The sequence below is a fragment of the Dermochelys coriacea genome, chromosome 6 (assembly GCF_009764565.3).
Source record: "Dermochelys coriacea isolate rDerCor1 chromosome 6, rDerCor1.pri.v4, whole genome shotgun sequence".
NCBI lineage: Eukaryota > Metazoa > Chordata > Testudines > Dermochelyidae > Dermochelys > Dermochelys coriacea.
In genome coordinates this window covers 55113877-55141458 of record NC_050073.1, presented here as the reverse complement: position 1 = coordinate 55141458, position 27582 = coordinate 55113877, and the positions used below count along the sequence as shown (strand labels likewise).

Here is a 27582-nt window from a genome sequence, read left to right as displayed (position 1 = left end):
AGTGGCACAGCTGTAGCTCTTCAATGAAGACACTAACTATGCCAATGGGAGGGGTTCTCCCATTAGTGTACATAATCCACCTCCCTGAGAGACGGTAGCTAGGTCAACAGGAGAATTCTCCTATCAACCCAACGCTGACTACGCTGGATTTTTTTACACCTCTGAGTGACGTAGTTACACCAACCTAATTTCCTAGTGTAGACCAGGTCTTATGTCATGCCCTCCTGACCTTGCCACAGACAGGTACGAAGCACTGCTGGCCACTCATCCTGCTTGGTAGGGCCTAGTCTCCCAGCAACATAGACACAATACACACAAAAGTTAGAAAATAGATTTTATATTCTGTATAGATGTAGAGAAGTCAAACAGGTCAGGCATGGGTTGGGAAGAGGCTGGGTGTCAGGTCCCCGTCTCTACCTCCACCACCTCTGCTACAGTACCAAAACCCACGCCCTCCTGGATGATGACCATGTCACTAGGGGAGCCTTCATCCTGCATGATGATACATTTGTGCTCGTGCTCAGAGATCGTGATCTCAATGATGTCATTGTTCATTTCTAGGTGACCAGCAGGGGATGTGTTGCCCAGCACTCTGCGCACCCCAGACTCAGGGGGGCTCCCTGGAGGCTGGTAAGTGGCAATGTAATGCCCGTTAGCAGTTATCATAAGCTCTGCCTCTTTTATTGGTGCTGGCATCTCTACTGACTGCACCATGAGCACCGTAGACTCCTCAGTACCTCCATCCTGAGGGACCTTCCTCTTGACCCTCTTCCTTGCAGCCTTTGGCACGTCCATGCCCAGCAAGACCGCAGCCTCCACCAGCTTAATGGAGTCTCTGGCCCCCTTGTGGGTGACCTTGTGGCGCTTGAGGCTCTGCAGGAGGGTGTAGCCCATGCCACAGACATCACACTTGTAAGGCATGTCCTCCAGGTGGGATTTCTGGTGCCGGCGCAGCTTGGTGGCCAGCGTGTAGGCTTTGCCACACTGCTCGCACTTGAAAGGGCGCTCGCCGGTATGGAGGCGCTCATGAGCCCGCAGTGTGTGGGGGTCCTTCAGCGCCTTGCCACATACTGTGCACAGGTGGGCCTCCCCAGTGTGTGAGATGAGGTGCCGCCGCAGCTCTGGCAGCTGGGGGAAGGCGTCCCCACAGAAACGACACTTATAGGGCTTCTCGCCGGTGTGGAGCCGCAGGTGGCCGCGCAGGTTGCCCTGCTGCCGGAAGTCCTTGCCACAGTAGGGACAGATGTAGGGTTTCTCCCCAGTGTGCAGGCGCATGTGGTTGCGCAGGGAACCAGGATTGGCCAGGTAACGCTCACAGATGGCACACTTGCATACCTTGGGGTTGGCTAGGTTGAGCTCCTTCATGAGGTGGATCTTCCTGTGGATGCGGAGGGAGGGCCGGCGGGCGAACGTTTTGCCGCACTCCTCGCAGGCAAAGGGCCGCTCGCCCGTGTGCAGCACCTCGTGCTCCCTCAGGTCCCGCTTGGTGCCATAGGCCTTGTCGCACTGCTTGCACTGGAAGGGGCGCACACCCCGATGGAAGAGCACATGGGCCTTGAAACTCTCCTCAGAGCTGTAGCTCTTGCCACATTCAGTGCACAGGAAAGGCTTGTAGCCAGTGTGGGTGAACCTGTGTTTCTTGAGGTGGCAGAGCTGGAGGAAGGCCTTGCCGCATTCCCCACAGCGATACCTGCGCTCTCCAGCTTCATCTCCGTGTGGCAGGGACTTCTGCTGAGATACACCCAGGCTCTCTGAAGACTCCTCCTCCAGTGCAATACTGGCCTCCACCTCTGGGTACTTGTCCGGCTCATCAGGACCATCAGACAGGCCCTTCTTCCTTTGCTCCAGGGGCTCCAGTTTGGAATGGTCTTTGGAAACTTGCCCTACTTTCTTGTGCGTCTCTGCACCACCTCCCTCGGAAGTGCTTGGCCTCTTGGCCTCCTGCCCAGACACCCTAGCATTGTGCTCCTGCAGGCACTGACCTGTCAGTGCATGCACCTTGCGTGGCTTCCCAGCTAAGCGAGGGCTGAGTCGAACCCCGTTCGGGGGAAACAATGGCAGATGGAGCTTCCCACATGCCTCTTTTGGCTCCCCATTTGCTCTCTCGGCCTTGGGTTGGGGGTCCATCTCCTTGACTGAGTCCTCTTTGCATCTGCTGTTAGTCTTAGCTGCTGAGGTGCTCTCATGGTGCTGGTTCTCTTTCCTCTGCACCTTGGCTTCCCCAGACTCATGTCTAGGGGTCATGCTTTCCTCCTCCTTCCTGCTGTTGTCTTGCAGCCTGTGGGAACGTTTGGCTGGCTGCCTCCTGCCTTTGGCTCTAGTTTCATTCTCCATCACCTTGGAGTTATCAGGATCCCCTGCACAGACACACAACGGGGGAAAATCAACACTGGCTATTGGAAGACAACAGGCTTGTGTTGTCCAGAACACAGAAAATGGAGGAACTCAGAGACAGACACTCCACCCATCCTTGATGCCTCTCTCCAAACAGGGGAGGAATTTCAACCCCAATACATCCAGGCAGGACTTTGGGGAGCTATGTCATGGCTGGCAACTGCAATATTCTCCATTCTGCATTGCTACTTCCAGAAGTGACATAGGGTCAGGGAGTCAGTCACAGGGCAGGGGGACTGCAGGGCCACACTGTTGGCCACTGAGCCCTAGCTGGTAGTATGTCTTCTGGACTCCTCAAAAATGGATAGTTCTACACAAACACCAACCCAGGGGGATATTCAGAGCAGGAGGAGAAGAATACAGCTGTGATTAGAGCCATGAGGAGTCACTTCTGTGTGGTATGTAGTTACAGCCACTTCAGAGACAGCAGCCCACCTGAGTATTTGACCAGCAACAAAACAGGCAATTCCCCATTACACCTCCATAATGCTCACTATGGAGATAGGCTAAATATCCCACAACCCAGGCAGAGTCTTCCTCTTTCCAAGCACACTAGACAGTATCCTCCTCCCCATACTACATACACCCTCCTCTTCTGAAAGAGTGGGGAAGGCAAGGCAGCATTACTTCCCCATTTCCAAGGGGAGGGAACTCAATCCCTAGAACAATGGTGTGGGAGGAATCTCTTATTGAATTTATAGGCCCTTCCAAATTCACTCCTCCAGGGGTTCGCAATCCCTAGAGCCTGCCTTATTCTGGGACTGCACCAATGCTCCAAGCTCTGAAGACACTCTGGTTATCGGGTCCCCAGAATCACGTAGTGCTCTCTGCTTAACAGCGCTGTAGTCGTGGCCTTTTCATAAGAGGAAAACAAGGTTTGCATGTCCTGTGAAAGGAACGTACCTGCAAAGGGTTCTGATGCATTCCCGCATGGGGAGGCTCCTTCCCTTTGCACCACAGCCTCTGGAGTTGCTGTCTCTGACACAGCTGCCACTGCCAGCTGCCCCTTTGGCTTCTTCTCATCCGAAACAGCTATCCCCTCTGAGGCACTCTGCAGCATTCTGCCCTCCACTTGGGCAGGATCAGCTTGGGTCTCTGTAGGCCAGTACAGCAACTCGGTGCCTGCAGCGATAGGATGCCGCACTCGGATTTGGAGCCTTCCACTGATCCACACCAAAGCCACGTTTGCCTCATCCTCCCCCCGGCCTTGCTTCACCAATCTGCAAGACACCAAGCTCAATGTCAGCACCCACCAGGGTACATGGAGATCCTATTGCCTTCATTGGGAGCTCCAAGCTCTGAAGGATCAAACTTTAGTCAACTGAGAAGAGTCCTCCTAGGAAATAAGTCCTTTAACTGGTTACAAGAGGCCCCCGATGTCTTAATAAGAACATGTTCTGAATTCTTGGGCTGCGTGTAGCTACAAACTAGCTCCAGAATAAAGCACTCTACGACTCCTTAATACACTCTTCACTATCCCAGGTCTCTCTGTCACTTTAAACTTTCCAGATAGGTCACTTGGAGGCCCTCCTACAGAAACAAATTCTCTCCACACACAGAGCCAAGAATCCGTCATTCCCCTTACATACACAAGGAAAGAGCGAGATCACATTTATACAGCATTTTTCATCCCAAAGAAACCCTTATACAGCCAGGGAGCATTTCACCCACCCCTGAAATGCAGCCAACTGTGGGGTAGAACATGGAAGACGGCACCCTCCAGAAACGCAACATTCAACTAGGGCACAGAACCAATAACTGAAAAATACCCCATGATGAGTGAACACCACCATATTCTGAAGCACCTGGGCTATTTCTTGGAAATCTGCCATCCATGTATTGGCGGCCAAGCCTGACACTGCCTAGTGAGACCACCCCACAGTGTTACAGTGGCTATAGATTCTCTCTTTACACTTATAGTATGTCCCAAAGGAAACCCCCATGTTGTTCCATATACAGCTACTCACCTCCTCCAGCTAGGGCTCTTCTCACAAATGGATTCATCACTGCAGCAGCTAGACTGAATTGCCTGAAAAACAAAATGAATTCAAAATAGACCTACAAGTTCAGTGTCTGCCTCTTAACTGGGAGCTGGCACTTCCTGTAACCAGTCTCCATCCTGATCATCACTACAAACGTTTTTTTCCCTCCTGCTGATAATAGCCCATCTTAATTGATTGGTCTTGTTAAGAGCTGGTTTGGCAACCCCCATTTTTTCACATTTTCTGTATATCTATCTACCTACTGTATTTTCTACTGCATGCATCTGAAGAAGTGGGCTTTAGACCACAAAAGCTTATGCTCAAATAAATGTGTTAGTCTCTAAGGTGCCACAAGTACTCCTCGTTCTTCCTGCTGATACAGACTATCACGGCTACCACTCTGAAACCTATAGCGACTCAGGCACTCAGATCCCATAGCGATGGGCAGACAATCAGGACCCGAATAAAAGTGAGGCCTGACACCTAGTGTTGGGTGCTTGCAGACGTCCCCTGCCACACTGGAAATGCCGAGGCGAGGGCTGCACATGGGAGCCAGGCACTGGGCAGTAGAGAACAAAGAGCTTCAGCAGATGGTACAGAGCTGGACACCTGGGTTCTCGAGCACGGCAGCGCCAGGCTTTGCACCTGGCTGGGACCTTAGTCTCCCCCCCTTCCCCTTCTTTCATGATAAGCCTCTGTGGTGGACAGGGAGTCCTGCCCGCCCCCACTCAGCCGGGTGCTACTGGCTTGCCAGCGAGCTGGAGCTGCCCCGGGGTTTGCTTGTCAGGCCCCCCGGCCCAACCGTACCTCCGAGGGCGCCGTCTCTGCCGCACAGTCCAGCTCCTCCTCCGCCCGGGGCCCGAGGAGCGCTCCCGGCTGCAGGGCTCTCCCCACGCACCAGACGCCCATGCCCGGTTCCTGGGCGAGGGAGGGCCCCAGGGCCAGTCCCGGAGGGAGGCTCCGCAGGGCTCCGCAGGACGCGCCCGGCTGCGCGGGCGGGTCTCGGATCCGCCCCGGGTGGCCAAGGACGGGGCGCTGCTCACGGCCTGCGGGGAGACCGGGGAGCGGCGGCGTTACACGGGGGGCGCAGGCCCCGGCGCACGGTCCCGCCGGGCGCTCGCTCGCAGCCCCCGCTTTCCCGGCCAGGTGGCTCCGCTCCATGCCGGCCCGGGGCGGAGGCTCCGGCTCCGCGACCCCCGGCCGGATCCTGCCGCTGCACTGCGGAGGCGCGCGCCGCTCCGCTTCCGGTCGGGAGCGGCCGGAGCTGGGAACAGGGGCCCCGCTCCCGGCTGCCCCGTTGGGGGTGGAACCATCCGCGGAGCCAGCGGCCGCGTCCGGACGACTTTCGCTCGGACCCAGAAGGCGCCAGGGACCGGAAGTGGAGAATGGGGGCGGGCCGCCGTTTCCCTGGAGAGGGGATTCCTCTTCCGGCTCGGAGGCGGATGTTTATGAGCGGGTTTGACAGGCGGGACCCTGCGGGCGCGGGCGACGGGTGAGGGCGGCGGTCGCGGTGTCGGGTGGGGTCGGTGTCGTGTCGTGGGAGGAGCCGGGGCGGGGGTCGGTATTTCGGGGCGGGGCGACGCCGGCCTGCGGGGTCCGGGCGGGGAGCGCGGCCTGGCGGTAGGAGCGGGCCACTGGCCGCCCGGACTCTTAGGTTCTCCCCGTGGCTTGGGCCGGGGCCGCGCTGTCAGCGGGCAGTGGCGCGGTGTCGGGGCGGGGGATGAGGGGATCGCGGTTCTCGCTCCCCGCGCGGGGAGACGGGGGGTCAGGGAGCTGATGCCTGCAAAGCAGCCGGCGAGGGGGAGCGGCGCGGAGATGCCTGGGGCATGATGATGATGATGGCGGCGGCGGCGGCGGGGCTGTCGATAGGTAGATTGGGGGTTGGAGGGTGCGGGATGTCTGAGTCTTGGAAGGGGCTTGACTGAGGAGCCCGGGTTGCTCGGGGAGAACTGGGCCCTGTGTGGGGCTTGGCAGGCCGGGGTCCAGCTGCGGAGCTGTCTACTAGTTTTCTTTTTAAAAATAAGAAAATTCCCAGGCAAAAAGTTGTTCACGCTGCAAATAGAGATCCCCTAAGTTGCATTTCTAGTCTTAGCATGTCTTGTTTTATATATATATGAAACAACGTTTGGAAGTTCAGCAGGTTTGGCGGTAAGTGGCCAGCCCCAAGCTGAAACCACTCTTTGTACCCTTTGGATGGGGTGTACTCAGAATACACATGAGCACCGCTTTTTTACAGGGACGAGACCAGAAAATGCTTTTTCTATTGTTCCTTTGGCTACTCAGACATTGTGCCTTTCCCTGGCTTCCTTTGCACTTTCAAAGTTAAAGTGTCAAGGTGGCCTTCCTAGAACACCTCTCTCACTTGAGGAAAGCTGTAAATAGGGTTGGGAAGAGCAGGCTTAGAGCCTAGCCCTATGGGTTTGTATTGGAAGAGGGTGGAGAGCGCATACAGAATGGGAGCAGAACTGGTTCACATAAGGCAATCAGCACTTACAATGCTCAGGGCCCCCAAGGCTGGCTAATGTCCAGGTTTACAGTGCTAAAGGGAATTGAAGGCCTTTTAATGGATCATTTATGAACTCTTGGATTCAGGAGAGTTTCCTGAGGCTTGGGCAGTGATAGACCAAAACCCACTATTGAACAGAGTCAGGATGCAAGCAGGTGAGTGCAGACCAGTGAGCCTAGAGGGCACAAGAAGTTCTAGAACCCCAGTCTGATGGAAGAGGAGTCAGACAGGCTGGGTAGGGGAGTTCAGGTTTAGTACTGGAGCTCTGTAAGGAGAAGACTGTTTCTGTGTGGGAAGAAGCAAAGATCAGGAACTATAATATGCTTCAGTTTTCCCCAAAGTATTTGTCAAAGATCCACATTCACAATTAACATTTGGGACACAAGATAGACTAGGGAATTGGGGAGACAACAGGAGATTAAGGGACCTTGCGAGGGAAATGTTTTTTCTGGATCAGGTGCCCCAGAGGTCACTTTATATTGTTGTTCATAGCATATATGGGATTTGAAAACCGGGGATCAAATGCAACTCTGGTGTAAGATCAGGCTGCTCTGTTGAAATTGGTGAAGATACACTGCTTTCTGTAGTGATGAATTTGGAACATAGGCGTTGTCATATTGAAGCAGAGCCAAGGTCCATTTAGTCCAATATTCTGTCTCCATCAGTGGCCAGGACTAAATGCTTCAGATGCAAATGTAAGAACTCTGCGTAGGCAGATGTGGTACAATATCCACCTTCTCTTCCCCGCCCAATTAGGTCTCATCCTGAACTCTAATGGTTAGATTTTTCTTAAGATGTGAAGCATGAGGTTTAATATCCTTCCCAACTTTTTGTTAGCATGAACAGTTAGAATTCTTGATATTCTTGTTTTTCATATAAATGTCCAGTCCCTTTTTGAATCTTGCTGTCTGAATCTTTAGTTTGGCTCAAGGTATCCAGGTTTGCAGAGGAGGCTGAGGTTGAAGCGGGTAGGCCAGAAGGAACTGGGTTTGTGGTTGGCAAGAAAGATATATTGCCTTTTCAAGACTGTCACATGACTCCAGTTCCTCAGAAATTCAGCAAAACGCCTTGTGTGGTGGGTGGGTCCAAAGGGGAACAGATAAGCAACCTGTGCAGCTTGCGGTGGGACTCCGAGGGAGAAACCTGAGCTCAGCTTTTCTACTTTCTTCCTGGACCTCTTCTAGGTTAGAGGTTGCCTGCCACATTCCCCTGATCTTGATCGCTAGTTGGGTAGGTTTGCAGTGGCTATGGTGCCTGGCTTTTGGCAAAGCATTTGAGATTGGAAACGGAATTCCATTAGATTCAGCTTTTACTGAAGCACTGGAGGACCAAAGTGTTGCAACAAGAAGCAGTGTATCCATATTGAGTTAGTGGGGTCATTAATGACCTGGAAGAAGGAGGTTTGGCTCTTGATGTCTCTCTCTCAGGGTGATACCTCTGCCGATGCAGCCAGCTGAGACATTTGAGCTAACAGCTCCCAAACTTCAGGGTGGGGGTTGGGCAGGATATTGTCACTGGGGGTTGGGCATCATGGACTCTGGAACTTATGCTTGCAGTGCCTGAGTTGCTTGGTTTCAAGGCATATCTGTTTTTCCAGGCTCTTTCTGAGAGACTGGGTTAGTGCAGTGGAGAGTTATAAGTCCTGGTGTGCTCAATGGGCTCTGAGGGTGGTGTTGATGCTGAACTGGGTAAAAAAAAAAATTCTGTGTATATTTGTATAAAAATTGGTAACATCTGAGCCCACAGTAATGGGTTAGGCTTCTCTAACTTATAAGGCAAAATAATTATGTGTGCCGCAGAGACTAAACTGATGGAAGTTGCAGAGCAAGAACAGAGAAATAACTCAAAGGCCCTATAATTTTTATCCATGTTGGGTCTGGCAGTTGCTGATTAGTATGAGATGTGATTTGAGGAAGGGGAATTGCTTCTTTGCTTGATGATTTATTTCTTCTTTAATGTATTTAAATATATGTCAAAGGCAGTTGGCGATGTGGATGAGTGTTCTTTGGTGTAGAGTATTACGTCTAAATAAATAATGCAGATGAGAGGAAAATGACCAAACCCCAGACTCAGTTGAAGGAGGAAGCCTGGGGAGCAAAAATAGCTGAGAATCTGGTGTGGGAGGCAGCAAATGAGACAAGTTCATGATGTAACAGTGCTGCAAAAAAGTCTGTGTCAGTTAGAGGCTACGTATGCAGAGACTTCAGATGACCAGAGACGGTTTATTCCTTGGGGAGACCCCATGGGGATCCTGCATTAAGTTCTGGGCTCCTCAATCCCAGAGCCTTCCCATTCCAAAGCAAGGAGAGGGGTGGGGCGCATCGCTTTGGGAAGACATCCCTTGGGGTACTGCACTCAGCTCTGGGTACCTAACTATTGGAAGGGATCCTGAAAAGCGTCTTAAAAAATTCAGAAGGGCAAGAGGGACTAACTCACAAAGAGATGATGCAAGCTCAATCTGCTATTCCTTGCATCCCCATGGCACAGGTTTCTCTGTCATGTAGAGCCTGAACCCACTCTCAGGATTTGGGGAACTGCCTGCATGTGTAAGGGGCTGGGAAGTTCAACCTCTGGAGCGAAGGCTGAGGAGGGCTCTTCTTGGGTGGGAACATCAGGTGTCACACAGGGTACTGAGGCACTCTTTTACTGCAGAACTATAAGGAACCTAGAGACTAGTGCACTCTATGCCATGTGGTGCCAGTATTGGAGACCCCACCAGTGACAGGAGCCTGCTAATGTGGAATCCACTTGAAGCTGGCTTTTAAACCAATAACTTGGGCCTATGGCTCAGTGCTGCAAGCTGTTCCTGAAGCCAGGCTGTGGCACTCCCTGTGGTGAGGACTAAGGGAACCCAATTCCATGCTGCCCCTGGGCCAGCATACCACCCCTGCCTGGTAGAATTTGGACTTAGTCCCTAAGCACTTCAGGACTCTGCTTTGCAAGCTGCTGTTGGTGAGCAGCAATGACAGTCAGATGTAGAGGACTCCTGTCAAAGGCTTCCCACTGATCGAGGGGGTGGCAGCAGTTAAGACTGAACCTGAATTCCCTCCATTCCTATTGAAGTTGCTGTGTGTTAAGACAGCACTTTGCAGGAATCTAGGGTCTGAGATGGGACCAGCTGAGGACAGTTTGCATGAAACCTCCAGGGTTATCAGACTTCATACCTGAGTGTCTGCTGGATTATTGGGGAAATTATACTGGTGCTGGGGATTCTATAATCAGACTAAATCACTGCAAATACTGGTTGCAGTTGCCATGGAAACTGAATCTGTTGTTGCTAGGTGTGGGGAGCTGGTTGTCACTTGGCTACAGCTGCTGCATAGTTCCAGCATTAGCTCATGGTCCAGAGGAGCGTAGTGTCCTGCTCCATGTCCCTACTGAGATCCAAGGGAAGTTCAGGCAGCTCTTCCAGCTCTCAGGAGGGGGGCAGGGAACAGTTTTGCTTGGCTTTCTAGCTGACTGCAGATCTGTCAGGCCCTGCATAGTTTCTGATTTGCCTCGAAGATCCTCTGCCCATATATGTCTGTCTCACTGTGGTTATGGGAATCTGACTTGACTTGAAATAACTCCCAGACATCAGGGAGCCAAGGACGAGTTAAAGACTGTCTCTGAGTTGCTGGGGAAGAGATAAGGAAGTGTCAGAGCCCCCAACACCTCCTACCAAAGGGAGGGGACAAACTCTCAAAGTTGTAACTAATGCCCTGGCAAAATCCCCACCCCAAACCTGGCAATTGGTGTAGCCCCCAGTGTATGAGCAAGACTCGCTAGAGTTTGGAATGTCATCCTGTTCACACTAACTGTTCATAGGCTTCTTGCATTCTTGGATCTCACAAGCAGCTGTAGGAACTCGGAATTCAAAACACCAAGCTACTCCACCTTCCTGCACTCTAGGAAAAAGCCACCTTGGGTCTAGAACCACAGCTTCTTTTGTTAGTTTTCAGGCAAGATCATGTGTTCTGCTGCTGTTTAGTTCCCAGCCACTGCAGTCCTCTTCTGGGCATTCATACACAAACAAGACTCTGTCCCATCCCAGAGCCCTTCCTTCTACAGCCTGCACGTGCCTGAGTTCCCCTCTGAACCACTCCCAGGATGTGTGCATCCCTGTGAATGACAGGTGCCTCACTGGCTGCAGCACTACAAAGCCACCTCAGCCCCCACCCATGGTCTTAACAGTGGTGTCATCATTCGCCTTGTTTCATTATAGTTCCCTTTGGGATGCCGCCTGCTAGCCGCAAAGTTCCCATCTTCATGGTGCTGCTAATATTAGTTCCTGAGAGCAGGGTTTGTACCTCGGTCCCATCCATCATCCTCCTGCATATCACCAAGGCATCAGCATTAAACTCAATCAGCTGTTTCTTAGAGGGCTCCCTTAAGAAATGGGAACTTCCTGAAGATCTGCTGCTTAAGTTCAGTTTTGGGGTCGCACACACATTTTACTCCAGGTGAGATTGAGGAAAAACTCTCAGCAGCAGCGATTGATTCTCATGCCCTGGAATCTCTAAACTCCCTAGCCTCCTCAGTGTCGTGGCACAGCCTATGCAGTGCTGCCTGAATCGGATTGTTGTGCTGTGGAAATAACATGGGGTGTATCCTAGCCTCTTGCCCTATGAGTTGGGATGGGAGAGAAGGGTTTTGCGGTGTGTGATGCTAAACTGAGAATGCTTGTGGGGAGCAAAGGGGGTTGGCGTTCTCCCTGCATTTTAGTCCAGTCAGTGAAATTTTGCTAAAGATGCGTCAAGTTGTCCCCAACAGGATTTTGTTTCTAATGCACTGAAGCACCCAAGTGTGCCAGTGCAGATAACTGTTAAGAGCCCCCTGACCCTCCCTGATAGCTGGGGGATATGAAATCTGGGAAAGCTTCCAGAGCGGGGCCATGCTGTGCAAGCAGCTGGGCCCAATGCCAGCTCCACTGGGGCAGGAAGGGGCGTGTTGTGTGGAAATAATGGCTGGTACAGTCAGTGTGTCAGGCAGGGACTGGTATAGCCTGTTATCTTCCCTTGTATCTCAGTGTCTCTCCCAAATTGAGTACTCTGGGAGGGAGAACAGTCAGGCCACAGCTGGGCTCAGGGCAGAGACTCACTGGAAGGGTTAGCTAGGGCTCTTTCCCCCTCCCAACAGGAGGTAGAAGGGAAGGATCTGCTGTTCAGGGTGCCCATTGCTGCAAGTAGAAGGGGTCTCTGGGTGGGCTTTGGGAGAGAGAAAGTTTCTGGGTAGGATAAAGTGTGAGCAGTCTTTGGGGAAGTCAGGAGAAGGGGTAAGAAGTCAGTGGATGGGCTGAGCATGGAGGGCAGGGGAAGGAAGGGGAGAGCCTCTGGATAGGCCATGGGAATAGAGTTGTGTGATCTGTATGTGTCTGACTTAAGAATCTCTGTAGTTTTCCTTCTAGGCTCTTCGGGCAAGCAGCTGAGTTTGGGGGCCATTGCCATGGACCCACTCTCGGAGTTGCAGGATGACCTGACCCTGGAGGACACCAACCAGTCCCTGAGCCAGCTCAAACTGGCTTCCTTAGATGATAAGAACTGGCCAGCAGATGAAGTGCCTGTTTTTCCCAAGTCAGGTGGGCATCCCTGCTGGGGCCAGCAGACATTTGGGTGCAGGGATGACTTGGAGGCCAAGCAGTATTCCAGGACACCTTGTGCCTTGGCCTATTTCAGGGAACTGTGACCCTCTCACACTCTAACTCAGTCCCATCTGGGATGTGAGGATTGGGAAATGGAAATGTGTGAATTATTTTATGCCCGAAGCCCACAGTGTAGTACCTGGCTGGGCTTTTGCGGGCTCTGATACCCAGAGAGACCAGGTGATTCGGCCAAAGCATGCAGGGTAGGCAGCAGGGTATGTGTAGAAGCACCTGTGCTGTGAGCAGCCCTGACAATACCCTTGGCTCCTTTTCTCTCATACATGGTTGGGTGAATTTTCATGCTCAGGAGAGTCCTGAGCAGAAGCTGACTGACTAGACTCTGTTCTGAGCTGTGGGGTTTGGGACACGCACAGCTGCCTTCCAGGGACAAGGCTGAGACTTGACAATACTTGCTTGTCCTTTGACAAAATCAGGATTTCAAAACAGGTGTTCAGGAAGGCCAGACTAGTGTATTAACTTCTCCCCGTGTCACTGAGCCTCTGGTTCTCATCCCTGTGTTTCCAGGCCCCTCCCCGAGCTGCTCCAGGTCCGTTTCTGCTTTCATGCAAATTGCTGGTTTCCTGTTTTTTTGTGTGCAGAGGACACCAACTGCTCCCCTGAGCCCATCACTCACCTGCGCTGGGATGATCCATACTACGATATTGCTAGGCACCAGATCGTGGAAGTAGCAGGTAATGACCTACTCTCCCCGCTCCTTCCAGTGTTGCCTCTGCAGTGGGATCAGATGTGGTCTTGTTACTTGGAGTGGAAAGGGGCCTGCCCTGTGCCAACCACCAGTGACAGACAACAGGGACAGCTGACACTTTGGGGGATGGGAGCCCCAAACCTTTGGGATGTCTGTGGCAGTTCTTATTTTCCATTGTTCTCAGTTTGACTCAGTTTAATTCCCAGATCTCACTGTCTCTGAAGTTATTAGGGTGAGGACTGGTCACTTCTGCTTAGGTGCATTCATTGGAGCCCCACCATGTCCCAAGGCACGCTGCAGCACCTTCTAGCTGATTACACCAGAATTGCCACCTCCCCCTGGTTCTTCAGGGTGGTAGCTAATATCTAAGTTGTCTGAGAAATTCGCACATTAACTGGTGGGGGACCATGCAGTTTGCATAGTCAAAGCTTATAGCCTTGTTCCTATGTCACACCCTTTACTGTAGCTGGACTGTGGGGACAGCCTTTGCTGGATGTGTCTGCTACAGGGAGCAGATGGGAAAGGGTTAACATTGTTGATACTTCAGTGATAATTAGGCTGCAGCACTAACATTCCTGATTCCTTCCCTGTTTCACAACATCCTTTAAAATATATTAACTCTTGGAGCACTGCAAACACCCTTTGCCAGTTACAGCTGAGACCTCTGTGACTGGAGTTTTTAGAAGGTGCTGGGAGTGGGGATACAAGTCATGATTTTGCTCTGGAACTATTTCCAGTTTGCCCAGCTCTCCTGCTGCCAGAAACCCTCCCCAGTCCCCCACAACTTGATTCTCCCCCTTCTTCAGCTTGCATTATCCATGCACCCCTTCACTAGCCTGCACCCTGGTTTATGTTCCACGTGTGAAGAGAAATCTTGGGCGGAGGGGAGGAGGAAAGAATCCCAGGCTTATCAGATTCCATGGTGAAATGAAAGTTGCACTGGTATAATCCCCTTCTCTGGGTGGTTTGGGACATTTGGCTGGAATATGGCTCCTTTCTCCACTTCAATGATGCCACTCCAGCTTTTTGGAGATTATCACTATTGTTGTTTCAGAGTAGCAGCCGTGTTAGTCTGTATTCGCAAAAAGAAAAGGAGTACTTGTGGCACCTTAGAGACTAACAAATTTATTAGAGCATAAGCTTTCGTGAGCTACAGCTCACTTCATCGGATGCATTTGGTGGAAAAAACAGAGGAGAGATTTATATACACACACACAGAGAACATGAAACAATGGGTTTATCATACACACTGTAAGGAGAGTGATCACTTAAGATAAGCCATCACCAACAGCAGGGGGGGGAAGGAGGAAAACCTTTCATGGTGACAAGCAGGTAGGCTAATTCCAGCAGTTAACAAGAATATCAGAGGAACAGTGGGGGGTGGGGTGGGAGGGAGAAATACCATGGGGAAATAGTTTTACTTTGTGTAATGACTCATCCATTCCCAGTCTCTATTCAAGCCTAAGTTAATTGTATCCAGTTTGCAAATTAATTCCAATTCAGCAGTCTCTCCTTGGAGTCTGTTTTTGAAGCTTTTTTGTTGAAGTATAGCCACTCTTAGGTCTGTGATCGAGTGACCAGAGAGATTGAAGTGTTCTCCAACTGGTTTTTGAATGTTATAATTCTTGACGTCTGATTTGTGTCCATTCATTCTTTTACGTAGAGACTGTCCAGTTTGGCCAATGTACATGGCAGAGGGGCATTGCTGGCACATGATGGCATATATCACATTGGTAGATGCACAGGTGAACGAGCCTCTGATGGTGTGGCTGATGTGATTAGGCCCTATGATGGTATCCCCTGAATAGATATGTGGACAGAGTTGGCAACGGGCTTTGTTGCAAGGATAGGTTCCTGGGTTAGTGGTTCTGTTGTGTGGTGTGTGGTTGCTGGTGAGTATTTGCTTCAGATTGGGGGGCTGTCTGTAAGCAAGGACTGGTCTGTCTCCCAAGATCTGAGAGAGCGATGGCTCGTCCTTCAGGATAGGTTGTAGATCCTTGATGATGCGTTGGAGGGGTTTTAGTTGGGGGCTGAAGGTGATGGCTAGTGGCGTTCTGTTGTTTTCTTTGTTGGGCCTGTCCTGTAGTAGGTGACTTCTGGGTACTCTTCTGGCTCTGTCAATCTGTTTCTTCACTTCAGCAGGTGGGTACTGTAGTTGTAGGAATGCATGATAGAGATCTTGTAGGTGTTTGTCTCTGTCTGAGGGGTTGGAGCAAATGCGGTTATATCGTAGCGCTTGGCTGTAGACAATGGATCGAGTGGTATGATCTGGATGAAAGCTAGAGGCATGTAGGTAGGAATAGCGGTCAGTAGGTTTCCGATATAGGGTGGTGTTTATGTGACCATCGCTTATTAGCACCGTAGTGTCCAGGAAGTGGATCTCTTGTGTGGACTGGTCCAGGCTGAGGTTGATGGTGGGATGGAAATTGTTGAAATCATGGTGGAATTCCTCAAGAGCTTCTTTTCCATGGGTCCAGATGATGAAGATGTCATCAATGTAGCGCAAGTAGAGTAGGGGCATTAGGGAACGAGAGCTGAGGAAGCGTTGTTCTAAGTCAGCCATAAAAATGTTGGCATACTGTGGGGCCATGCGGGTACCCATCGCAGTGCCGCTGATTTGAAGGTATATTGTCACCAAATGTGAAATAGTTATGGGTCAGGACAAAGTCACAAAGTTCTGCCACCAGGTTAGCCGTGACAGTATCGGGGATACTGTTCCTGACGGCTTGTAGTCCATCTTTGTGTGGAATGTTGGTGTAGAGGGCTTCTACATCCATAGTGGCTAGGATGGTGTTTTTAGGAAGATCACCAATGGACTGTAGTTTCCTCAGGAAATCGGTGGTGTCTCGAAGATAGCTGGGAGTGCTGGTAACGAAGGGCCTGAGGAGGGAGTCTACATAGCCAGACAATCCTGCTGTCAGGGTGCCAATGCCTGAGATGATGGGGCGTCCAGGATTTCCAGGTTTATGGATCTTGGGTAGCAGATAGAATACCCCAGGTCCTGGCTCCAGGGGTGTGTCTGTGCGGATTTGTTCTTGTGCTTTTTCAGGGAGTTTCTTGAGCAAATGCTGTAGTTTCTTTTGGTAACTCTCAGTGGGATCAGAGGGTAATGGCTTGTAGAAAGTGGTGTTGGAGAGCTGCCTAGTAGCCTCTTGTTCATACTCTGACCTATTCATGATGACGACAGCACCTCCTTTGTCAGCCTTTTTGATTATGATGTCAGAGTTGTTTCTGGTTTCAGAGTAGCAGAGTTGTTTCTGAGGCTGTGGATGGCACTGTGTTCTGCATGGCTGAGGTTATGGGGTAAGCGATGCTGCTTTTCCACAATTTCAGCTCGTGCACGTCGGCGGAAGCAGTCTATGTAGAAATCCAGGCTGCTGTTTCGAATTGGAATTAATTTGCAAACTGGATACAATTAACTTAGGCTTGAATAGAGACTGGGAATGGATGAGTCATTACACAAAGTAAAACTATTTCCCCATGGTATTTCTCCCTCCCACCCCACCCCCCACTGTTCCTCTGATATTCTTGTTAACTGCTGGAATTAGCCTACCTGCTTGTCACCATGAAAGGTTTTCCTCCTTCCCCCCCCTGCTGTTGGTGATGGCTTATCTTAAGTGATCACTCTCCTTACAGTGTGTATGATAAACCCATTGTTTCATGTTCTCTGTGTGTGTGTATATAAATCTCTCCTCTGTTTTTTCCACCAAATGCATCCGATGAAGTGAGCTGTAGCTCACGAAAGCTTATGCTCTAATAAATTTGTTAGTCTCTAAGGTGCCACAAGTACTCCTTTTCTTTTCACTATTGTTGTGTGTCCCTAAAACTATGGCTTTTTCCAGGCTACTTTGTGTCTAGAGAGCCTTGGCCGCTCAGGATGGGTGGAATAATTTAGTCCCTGGCCAAAGGGTCTCTAAGGGTATGTCTACACTGTGATAAAAGATCCACAGCACAGCCGCAGCTGGCCTGGGTCAGTTGATGTGGGCTCAGGCTGCGGGGCTATAAAATTTCAGTATAGGTGTTCAGGCTCAGGCTGGAACCTGTTCTCTGAGACTTTGCTAGGGAGGAGGATCCCAGAGCCCAGGCTACACCCCGAGCCCAAACATCTGCACTACAGTTCATAGCCCTGTAGCCTGAGCTCCACAAGCCCAAGTCAGCTGACGTGGGCCAGCCGCGTGTATTGTATTGTAGTGTAGACATGCCCATACAATCTTGTCCATAGTGTACTGGTTTGCCAGATTCCTGATCCTGGTTCCAGGGTCTAAAATTCCCAGCATTATAGCTGTCCCAGATCACCATCCTGTTCTCCATAATGCTGTGGTTGGGTTGGAGAATGCAGGTTTGTGCCATTTAATGCTTCAGTGACAGAAACTCAGATATTTGCTAAGATGGAGCAGGCAGGTGTTTCTAATGACCAGGGACTGAAGAGTTAAGTGATACTCTCATTCACCTCAGACAAAGCCCACAGTGCTTAACGGAGTGGTTAGATCAGAACCAACAAGAACTACGCAGTGATGGGCCCAAACCGAGGATGTTCTCTGCCATGTGTTGTGTGCTGATATAATCTCCAGTGTTTCTGTAGAGCTTTTATCCCAAGGGATCCCAGTGTATTTTACAAACTGCGTGAATAGGCATCACTGAAATCCAGCCAGCTCAGAGGCAGGGCACAACAACTCTACATAACTGTGTAGGATAAAAAGTGAAAAATTCCATATCTAACTGAAATGGTAGGTGGGATTTCAGGAAGTTCTCATCTGGCAGGATGGCTGACTGGAATATGCGCCTGGGTTGTGGAAGAAATCTCCTCCCCCACTATTGCGGTAATTTTTATCCATCGTAACTTCTAACTGCCCGTCCCTGTGATGTTTGTGTGGTTGGGAAGCCTTCCTCTGAAGCTTGTGCCAGTGACTGCTGTTGGAGTTGGGTTGCTGATGGCCTGCTACATTTGTCTAGTTCCTGTGTTCTGTGATCATCTTGAGTCCAACTTGGAGGGCATGGACTTGCCTTCTTCCAGGCTGGTGATTTCCTCCCCCTGCAAATAGTTCTCTGCTTGCCACTCTCTCACCCAGCAACCATGTGCCTGGGCATGCTCAGTGCCTGCCACTCAGCTTTGAATTCCATCAGCTGATATCTTGGAACTATGTTGAGTAGATTCAGAGCTGATCGCTGAAGACCCAGGAAACCCAGTGTGACACCGTTTGGACTCCCTGTGTCTCTAGGTTCCAGGAGGGAGACCACAGCAGTTGCAGAACCAGTCTATGAATGGAAGGCAGGCAGGCTAGTACTCCGTTCAAGGGGAGATGGTCTCAGTCCAGTCAAACATCACTACACCCACCAGCAGAGTTGGCACGAATTAGCTTGCTGTTGGCAATTTCAGTGGAGAGGCTCAGGACTGAATGTAGCATGGAAACGGGATTCCCTTTTGACCCCTAAAAGGGGGACAGGTCTCTTTAGGGCTGGACTGAAGCACATTGGCAGTTGCTGGTGGGGGAAAGCTCACCCTGCTGCTGCTGCTGCCCAGGCTGAACTTGTTCTGAGAATGGAGGCTCTAGGCCAGGGGTGGGTAAACATTTTGGCCCGAGAGCCACATCTGGCTATGGAAATTGTATTGTGGGCCGTGAATGCTCACAAAATTGGGAGTTGGAGTGTGGGAGGGGATGAGGGCTCTGGTTGGGGATGTGGGCCCGGGGGGGGCAGAAATGAGGAGTTCAGAGTATGGGAGGGGGCTCAGGGCTGGGGCAGGGGGTTGGGATGTGTGAGGGGTTGAGAGCTCCAGCTGGAGGTGCGGGCTCTGTAGTGGAGCCTGGGATAAGGGTTTTGGGGTGCAGGAGGGAGCTGTGGGTTGGGCATGGAGCAGAGGGGTTCAGAGTGTGGGAGGGGGCTGTGGGCTGAGGCAAGGGGTTGGGGTGTGGGAGGGGGTATGGGCTCTGTGCTGGGGGGGGTGTTCCAGGGTGGGGACAGAAATGAGGGGTTCAGGGTGCGGGAGGGGGCTCTGGGCTGGGTCAGGAGGTTGGGATGTGGGGGATCAGGTTCTGGGCTGGGGCTGAGGGGTTTGGCATATGGGAAGGTGCTCCAGCCTCAGGCGGGGGGTATGAGCCTGGGGTGTGGGGCTGAGGATGAGGGGTTTGGGGTGCAGGAGGGTGCTCCAGGCTGGGACCGAGGGGTTTGGAGGGCAGGAGGCGATTCAGGGTTTGGGTAGGGGGTTGGGGCATGGGAGAAGGTCAGGGGTACGGCTCCAGGTGGCACTTGCCTCAAGCAGCTCCCGGAAGCAGTAGCATGTCGACACTCTGGCTCCTAGGTGGAGGCGCAGCGCTGGCCAGGTGGCTCTGTGCATTGTCCCATCTGCTGGTGCTGCCCCTGCAGTTCCCATTGGGTGCAGTTCCTGGCCAATAGGAGCTGTAGAGCTGGTGCTTGGGGTGGGGGCAGTGTGGGGAACTCCCTGGCTGCCCCTATGTGTAGGAGCCAGAGGGGGGACATGCAGCTGCTTCCAGGAGCAATGCAGAGCCACGGCATGCACGGAGCAGGGCAACCCTCCCATCCCGCTCCCTAGCGGGAGCTCGAGGATCACATTAAAAGGTCTGATGGGCTGGTTGTGGCCTGTGGGCCATAGTTTGCCCACCCCTGCTCCAGGTCACCAGAGATGTCACCAGCAACCAGTTTTTCAGAACTGATGACACCCGTCCCAGCAGAGGGGAGTTGGCAGTGCAGCTTCAGTTAGCAAGTTAATGGAGATGTAGTCCAGAGGCTCCCTGATGTGTTCAGCTTCTGGCAACAGGCCCTGTTGTTCAGAGGGGCTGCCTGAGTCACACTCTGGGCTCCGTGACAAGGCTGTTTATTTAGCCTCTTAGTCAATTATTAATAAAGTAACTGAAACAATATTCAGAATGTCAAACCACAGCCCAGACTTTGAAAACATAGGGTCACATTCCCAGGACATGTTTAATCCATGAGGGTCTAAACTGGTGCTGTGGGAGTAGGGCCCCCATTAATGGTGGAGAGCACATGGTGTCAGTGCTGGAAAGAAGCACTAAGGGAGTTTCTTACAGACTAGGAAGAAACTGATTAGAAAATAGCCTTCGGCCACCAAAACCTGGAGAACTAATGCTGAGCTGCCTTTGGCTCACTAGACAAGCTGCTGATTTGCACTTAAACCTTCTCCATGCAGTGACAGCTCACCATGGCCAGCCCCTGCCTCTTTTTCTTTGTAATCATTACCAAAGGGTTGCAGAGATAGAGGTTTTGTCCATCCTGCTGCTTCAATAGATTCCTCCTGTGGCTTTACTCAGCCATCCATGCCCTGTCCTGCACTTCAGGGCAGAGGGCATGTGGCTAATTCTGTCCATCTCTTCCTGAAGAGCATTCTGGGACACTATTCTGAGACATTTCAAGGAAATAGAAGCAGGAAGCTGGTTCTCATCCTCAGGCTGAGCTTGTTGCATCCAGGGCTGTCGTGTGAGATTAGCACAGAGGTTCCTTGTTGATGGAAGGATGCATGTTTGTACAACACAGCTTAATATTATAAAAACAGTTATGGCTACTCAAAAATTGGGACAATCGTTATCTTGCTGGTATTAATTTGTGATCTAGGTTGTCCTCTGGACTCCCAAGCTGTCTGGGCCCTAAGTGGAAGGATTTGAACTCTAAGAAGTGTGGAGTAGAACTGGTTGGAAAATAGTCTTTTGATGGTTGTTCTCCGCTGCTCCCCCTGGAAATTTTGGCTTTTTGGTGAAATATCAAAAACCTAAAATACTTAGATCCACAGCGATTCCAAGTTTCCCCATGAGAGTTGTACTTGAGGGACAGTATGCTCCCATTCTCCTCTTTGGGTCAGGCTCTCTGGAAGAAATACATCTTCTCCTGTGATGCACCATTTCACCCTCCTTGATAAAGCCAGGGTATGTGTTTGAGGAGTCCTTGGCTGTGGTGCATCATGGGAGATGTAGTTCTGCTAGAGAGCCTAGCTCAGAGAGAGGAATAGAGGTGTAAGGCATCTGACTACAACTCCCATAAGGCACTGTGGCACTTTTGAATCAGAATATTTTAGATTTTGGCTAAATTATTTTGTTTTCTGGATGTTTAATTTTTTTGATGAAACATTGACATTTTCTATGGAAAACAAACATATATTTTGTAAAAAAAAAATTGTTTCTTCAAATTTTATTTGTCAGATTTGTTGACAGAATTTTTGACAAGGCCAAGGGTAAAAATCTCTGATGCATCCTGTGTGCATTTCTTGTTTGTGGGTTCCTCTTCTTCTTGGCAGTGGAATTACTGCTCTGTAGAAGTTAAACTTCTTAACCACTTTTGCAAAAACTCGTGCAAAGGCTGCTCAACACCTCAGCAACCACTTCTGCAATGTGAGATCTGGGAGAAACCACAACATGCAACATCTGGAGAAAAGCCTGCTAGCCCATGCTCTGAGGGCCTTGTTGGAACCACTCCAGACTCAGGCTCACCCCCGGGCCTCCTCTCCAGAGATCTGTATTTTGTTAGTAACGTCTAAAAGATTTAGTAGCCATTTCTGACACCTTGGGGTCAAAGCCAAACTGCGGTACAGTGTAATCCTGACCCCAAATCACAGATGAGAATGAATCACAGCAAACGTGGCTAATGGTTAGGAGCCATCAAGGAGGTGAGAGTAGGATCCAGAGAATGCAAATCCTACTGGAATTTGGGGAAAGCAAAGAATCTTAGAGCTGCTATAAGGCAGTGAATTTCCACTGACCCTCCTGCCCAGTGGGACTGCATTCCAGAGCCCAGGTAATGGTGAAGGAGACAAGGGAGCTGCCTTTACCCCTTTAGTGCCTGTTTCTCAAATCTGCAGCTGTGAGATGCATTATAATCTCTGCTTTCCCCCAAATAATTGGCTTCCCCTCACCTGGCACAGGGAAATTAGAAACCAGTATGTGATCTCCTGTGAATAATCTGTAGCCCCTGTCCAATAGGCCCCTTCCCAATCCCTGAAATTTGAGGCTTGTTTCTGTTTGTTATGCATGAGAAGCAATAGATTTCAAGCACTTATTGGAAGCTTTTTGGGCTGCCCTGGCAGAACAGGCCTTGCGTTGATGTGTAGCACAGCCTGCTGTAGCAGTGGAGAGCTGCCTTCTCTGCAAAGGGAGAGGAATTCCAGTCCTCCTGCAGGCATGGCAAAAGGCAGAGTATTGAGTGTTGCTATATCTTATTGTGTTGTACTCTGATGACAGATCCGGGGTGACATTGACTCTATCTGACTTTTGAACACATCTCTGAGTTCTTGCAGCTGCCATTTCAAGGGGATACTAGAGCACAGCTAACCTGGTGGCTGAACTTTGTGACTTTGTCCTCACCCATAACTATTTCACATTTGGGGACAATGTATACCTTCAAATCAGCGGCACTGCGATGCGTACCCGCATGGCCCCACAGTATGCCAACATTTTTATGGCTGACTTAGAACAACGCTTCCTCAGCTCTCGTCTCCTAATGCCCCTACTCTACATGTGCTACTTTGATGACATCTTCATCATCTGGACCCATGGAAAAGAAGCCCTTGAGGAATTCCACCTTGGTTTCAACAATTTCCATCCCACCATCAACCTCAGCCTGGACCAGTCCACACAAGAGATCCACTTCCTGGACACTACGGTGCTAATATGCGATGGTCACATAACCACCACCCTATATCGGAAACCTACTGACCGCTATTCCTACCTACATGCCTCTAGCTTTCATCCAGATCATACCACACGATCCATTGTCGACAGCCAAGCTCTACGATATAACTGCATTTGCTCCAACCCCTCAGACAGAGACAAACACCTACAAGATCTCTATCATGTATTCTTACAACTACAATACCCATCTGATGAAGTGAAGAAACAGATTGACAGAGCCAGAAGAGTACCCAGAAGTCACCTACTACAGGACAGGTCCAACAAAGAAAATAACAGAACGCCACTAGCCATCACCTTCAGCCCCCAACTAAAACCTCTCCAATGCATCTTCAAGGATCTACAACCTATCCTGAAGGACGACCCATCACTCTCTCACAGATCTTGGGAGACAGGCCAGTCCTTGCTTACAGACAGCCCCCCAATCTGAAGCAAATACTCACCAGCAACCACACACCACACAACAGAACCACTAACCCAGGAACCTATCCTTGCAACAAAGCCCATTGCCAACTCTGTCCACATATCTATTCAGGGGACCCCATCATAGGGCCTAATCACATCAGCCACACTATCAGAGGCTTGTTCACCTGCGCATCTACCAATGTGATATATGCCATCATGTGCCAGCAATGCCCCTCTGCCATGTACATTGGTCAAACTGGACAGTCTCTACGTAAAAGAATAAATGGACACAAATCAGACGTCAAGAATTATAACATTCAAAAACCAGTTGGAGAGCACTTCAATCTCTCCAGTCACTCGATTACAGACCTGAGAGTGGCTATCCTTCAACAAAAAAGCTTCAAAAACAGACTCCAAGGAGAGACTGCTGAATTGGAATTAATTTGCAAACTGGATACAATTAACTTAGGCTTGAATAGAGACTGGGAATGGATGAGTCATTACACAAAGTAAAACTATTTCCCCATGTTATTTCTCCCCCCCATCCCACCCCCCACTGTTCCTCAGATGGTCTTGTTAACTGCTGGAAATAGCCTACCTTGCTTGTCACCATGAAAGGTTTTCCTCCTTTTTCCCCCCCTGCTGCTGGTGATGGCTCATCTTAAGTGATCACTCTCCTTACAGTGTGTATGATAAACCCATTGATTCATGTTCTCTGTGTGTGTATATAAATCTCCCCTCTGTATTTTCCACCAAATGCATCCGATGAAGTGAGCTGTAGCTCACGAAAGCTTATGCTCTAATAAATTTGTTAGTCTCTAAGGTGCCACAGGTCTCCTTTTCTTTTTGCGAATACAGACTAACACGGCTGCTACTTTGAAACAGAGCAAAAGCAGTGACTGTTTGCAGAGCTTGCATTGGAGTTGTGTGTCGCAATGAGTTGTGCTGGTGAAGAGCTGTGCTCAGCAGGGCCCCTGCGCTTCCTTCCCTCAGAGATAACACTGGTCCTTTCCCCTTTAGTGCAGTGTGTGTTCGTTGCTATTATTTGATCAGGAATCCCTTCCCCTCTGCATTCAGTTGTATTTATCTGCTGGCTTTGGTGACATTCCTTTGGGACATTGACGTGGTGCAAAGAATGGATATTTGTGATGTGCCGAGGAAGGCCTGGTTCCTGCCCCAAAATTTGACATGTGACTGTGGCATGTGAGGTTGAGAGGATGGGGTGACTTCTAAGGCTACCTGTGCTCTTGCCAACCCCCTAAAGCTGGCTTAGTATCCGTGTTGGAGCCTGCCCTCTGAACAAGAGAGATGGAAATGGGTGGGAGTGGCATGGCTCTTTCAGAGATACAGATCCCCACCTAGGAGTTGCTCTTTTTCACTTATTGGTAGGCAATAATATTAAGGGTTCACAAAATATCATGGAAGTATCTAGAGCATAATAGTCCCCATCCGCTGCTTTATAAGTGAGATCTGGCTTATTGCAAAGTAGGCTCACTCTACTAATTATATTGATCCATGTTGTAAGGCACATCCTCCATCTATCTCTAAACCCCTCTCAGTCAGAGATTTCTGACACTTTGAACAAGAGTCACTTCACCCTAGTGTGTAGGGGAGTGCTGTTATCCCGGTTTTACATATGGGGAAACTGAAGTACATAGCAGGGAAGTGACTCGACCAAGGTTACACGTAGAGTCAGTGAAACACCCAGGGAAAGGTGCAGGAGTAAGAGTCAGGAGTTCTGACTCCCAGTCCTCTCTTTGAACCACTAGATGACCTTGTTTTTGATAGGAACATAGGGGAAGGGTAAGAGAGAGACCCCGATCTCTGCAGCAGAGCTGCTAAGGGTGTGTGTGTGTGTGTGTGTGTGTGTGTTTGCCTGTACAGACAGCTTGTTGTAACTTTGTTTCTGTTCCTCCAGGCCAGGGTGCACTTGATGGGGCCCTGACAGGTAGGTAGAGTGACTGGTTCTCATGTCATTGGCATTTGATGCTCTGGATCACGGTATTCCTTTAACATGATTGTGGCCTGTAGCTGGGTTATCTCAGGGGAGCCCAAACTTAGGGCTGTGTTGGCAACTTTGCCAGAAGTGTGAAGACTGCATGTAATGTGCACCAAACCAAGTAAATTGCAGCCACCCTCCTCCTCTTAAATGTGGAGGTGCATTTGCTGGGACTGTCATCTCTGTGCACCGCACCTCCATGTTAGACATGGCAGAACTCTCTGAGCTGAGTTTAGCCTGCAGACTTCATGCTGGGCACCCTTGGATTCTCAGGTGTTGGCATGAGTTCCGTTCCTCCTCTTGGGTGGTGATGGTTTCTTTGGGCCAGGTTAGCTTGGATCTAGCTTCATCTTATTGTGGTGTATGCTTCAGGCATTCGCGCTGAGACTGCTTCCCTCCCTCTCATCCACTGTTGTAATCAGGAAATAGACTTGCTGTGCAGCTGGCACTCCGATTGGCCACTCTTCCATGAACTCCTTGAGGGGCAATTTTTTCTGCTGCCAGCTGCTGGTGGGACATCATATAACGGTGGTGTGTCCTTCACGCTAGCCTGAAACTGTGCTATGTGGCTCAATGTGCTTGCTGAGGAAGATGATCACGTTTGTTAACATTCTCTGGAGTCCATCCCCAAATGTCAGGAGCTTGGCTGTTATAATGCCATTGGACTTGTCAATGCAGATGAGCTCTGTTCTGGTGCTAGGAATTCTTTCCATTATCTTTGAACTTTCTGCTGGCTGAGCCCTTTGCTCAGGCCCTGGAATTGCTGATAAACGCCACTGTTTTTCACAGAGACAAGATGGGTGAGGTAATATCTTTTATTGGACCTCCTTTTGTTGATGAAAGAGACAAGCTTTTGAGCTTACACTGTGTTCTTCTTCTGGTTTGTTTTTTCACAGCTGCCTTAGTGCAATTCTTTCTGTGTAGGTGTTCCCCACTGCCTTATCTCTTCCTGTTCCCCAGTCTGCCATGCCCTCAGCACATTCCTCCCATTTTACATTTTTTACCTTCTCTCTCTGCAATAGTTTAAGTACAAATAAAGCATTAAATAGGTATGATATATTTGTCCTTCATCCTGGAGTCAGCTGGTTCCTAATAGAAAAGGAGTACTTGTGGCACCTTAGAGACTAACAAATTTATTAGAGCATAAGCTTTCGTGAGCTACAGCTCACTTCATCGGATGCATTTGGTGGAAAAAAAAGAGGAGAGATTTATATACACACACAGAGTACATGAAACAATGGGTTTATCATACACACTGTAAGGAGAGTGATCACTTAAGATAAGCCATCACCAGCAGCGGGGGGGGGGAAAGGAGGAAAACCTTTCATGGTGACAAGCAAGGTAGGCTAATTCCAGCAGTTAACAAGAATATCAGAGGAACAGTGTGGGATGGGGTGGGGGGGGGAGAAATACCATGGGGAAATAGTTTTACTTTGTGTAATGACTCATCCATTCCCAGTCTCTATTCAAGCCTAAGTTAATTGTATCCAGTTTGCAAATTAATTCCAATTCAGCAGTCTCTCGTTGGAGTCTGTTTTTGAAGCTTTTTTGTTGAAGGATAGCCACTCTTAGGTCTGTAATCGAGTGACCAGAGAGATTGAAGTGTTCTCCAACTGGTTTTTGAATGTTATAATTCTTGACGTCTGATTTGAGTCCATTCATTCTTTTACGTAGAGACTGTCCAGTTTGGCCAATGTACATGGCAGAGGGGCATTGCTGGCACATGATGGCATATATCACATTGGTAGATGCGCAGGTGAAGGAGCCTCTGATAGTGTGGCTGATGTGATTAGGCCCTATGATGGTATCCCCTGAATAGATATGTGGACAGAGTTGGCAACGGGCTTTGTTGCAAGGATAGGTTCCTGGGTTAGTGGTTCTGGTGTGTGGTGTGTGGTTGCTGGTGAGTATTTGCTTCAGATTGGGGGGCTGTCTGTAAGCAAGCACTGGCCTGTCTCCCAAGATCTGTGAGAGTGATGGGTCGTCCTTCAGGATAGGTTGTAGATCCTTGAAGATGCGTTGGAGAGGTTTTAGTTGGGGGCTGAAGGTGATGGCTAGTGGCGTTCTGTTCTTTTCTTTGTTGGCCCGGTCCTGTAGTAGGTGACTTCTGGGTACTCTTCTGGCTCTGTCAATCTGTTTCTTCACTTCATCAGATGGGTATTGTAGTTGTAAGAATGCATGATAGAGATCTTGTAGGTGTTTGTCTCTGTCTGAGGCCTAATCACATCAGCCACCCTATCAGAGGCTCGTTCACCTGCGCATCTACCAATGTGATATATGCCATCATGTGCCAGCAATGCCCCTCTGCCATGTACATTGG

General features: G+C 50.0%; 2 protein-coding genes across 3 annotated transcripts in view; one reads left to right on the top strand and one right to left on the bottom strand.

Moving 5' to 3' along the window:
* Window positions 1-321: 321 nt before the first annotated feature.
* Window positions 322-5677, bottom strand: ZNF408 (zinc finger protein 408). Its single transcript, XM_038406746.2, has 4 exons — window positions 5184-5677; window positions 4362-4423; window positions 3298-3614; window positions 322-2357 (listed from the first exon to the last, which is right to left on the bottom strand). The coding sequence occupies exons 1-4, from the start codon at window positions 5535-5537 to the stop codon at window positions 400-402; spliced, it is 2691 nt and encodes an 896-aa protein (XP_038262674.1). The 5' UTR covers window positions 5538-5677; the 3' UTR covers window positions 322-399.
* A 44-nt stretch (window positions 5678-5721) lies between these two features.
* The window catches only part of ARHGAP1 (Rho GTPase activating protein 1), a 41899-nt gene continuing 20038 nt past the window's right edge, over window positions 5722-27582 (top strand). The window contains exons 1-3 of one of the 2 annotated variants that reach the window (XM_038406755.2): window positions 5722-5868; window positions 12257-12439; window positions 13102-13194. In XM_038406755.2, coding sequence (XP_038262683.1) covers window positions 12307-12439; window positions 13102-13194 — 226 coding nt within the window. In that variant the 5' untranslated portion in view covers window positions 5722-5868; window positions 12257-12306. Of the gene's footprint in view, window positions 5869-5945; window positions 6246-12256; window positions 12440-13101; window positions 13195-27582 lie in introns of those variants that run through there. The other variant, XM_038406754.2, reaches the window with a different exon arrangement.

Bases quoted from the DNA above. Each gene is read 5' to 3' on its own strand.
- ZNF408 (XM_038406746.2), bottom strand. From the start codon at position 5,537: ATGGAGCGGAGCCACCTGGCCGGGAAAGCGGGGGCTGCGAGCGAGCGC. The intron at 4,424-5,183 runs GTACGGTTGGGC...TTTGTTTTTCAG, and splicing joins CAGAGACGGCGCCCTCGGAG to GCAATTCAGTCTAGCTGCTG. The intron at 3,615-4,361 runs GTGAGTAGCTGT...GGTGTCTTGCAG, and splicing joins AAGAGCCCTAGCTGGAGGAG to ATTGGTGAAGCAAGGCCGGG.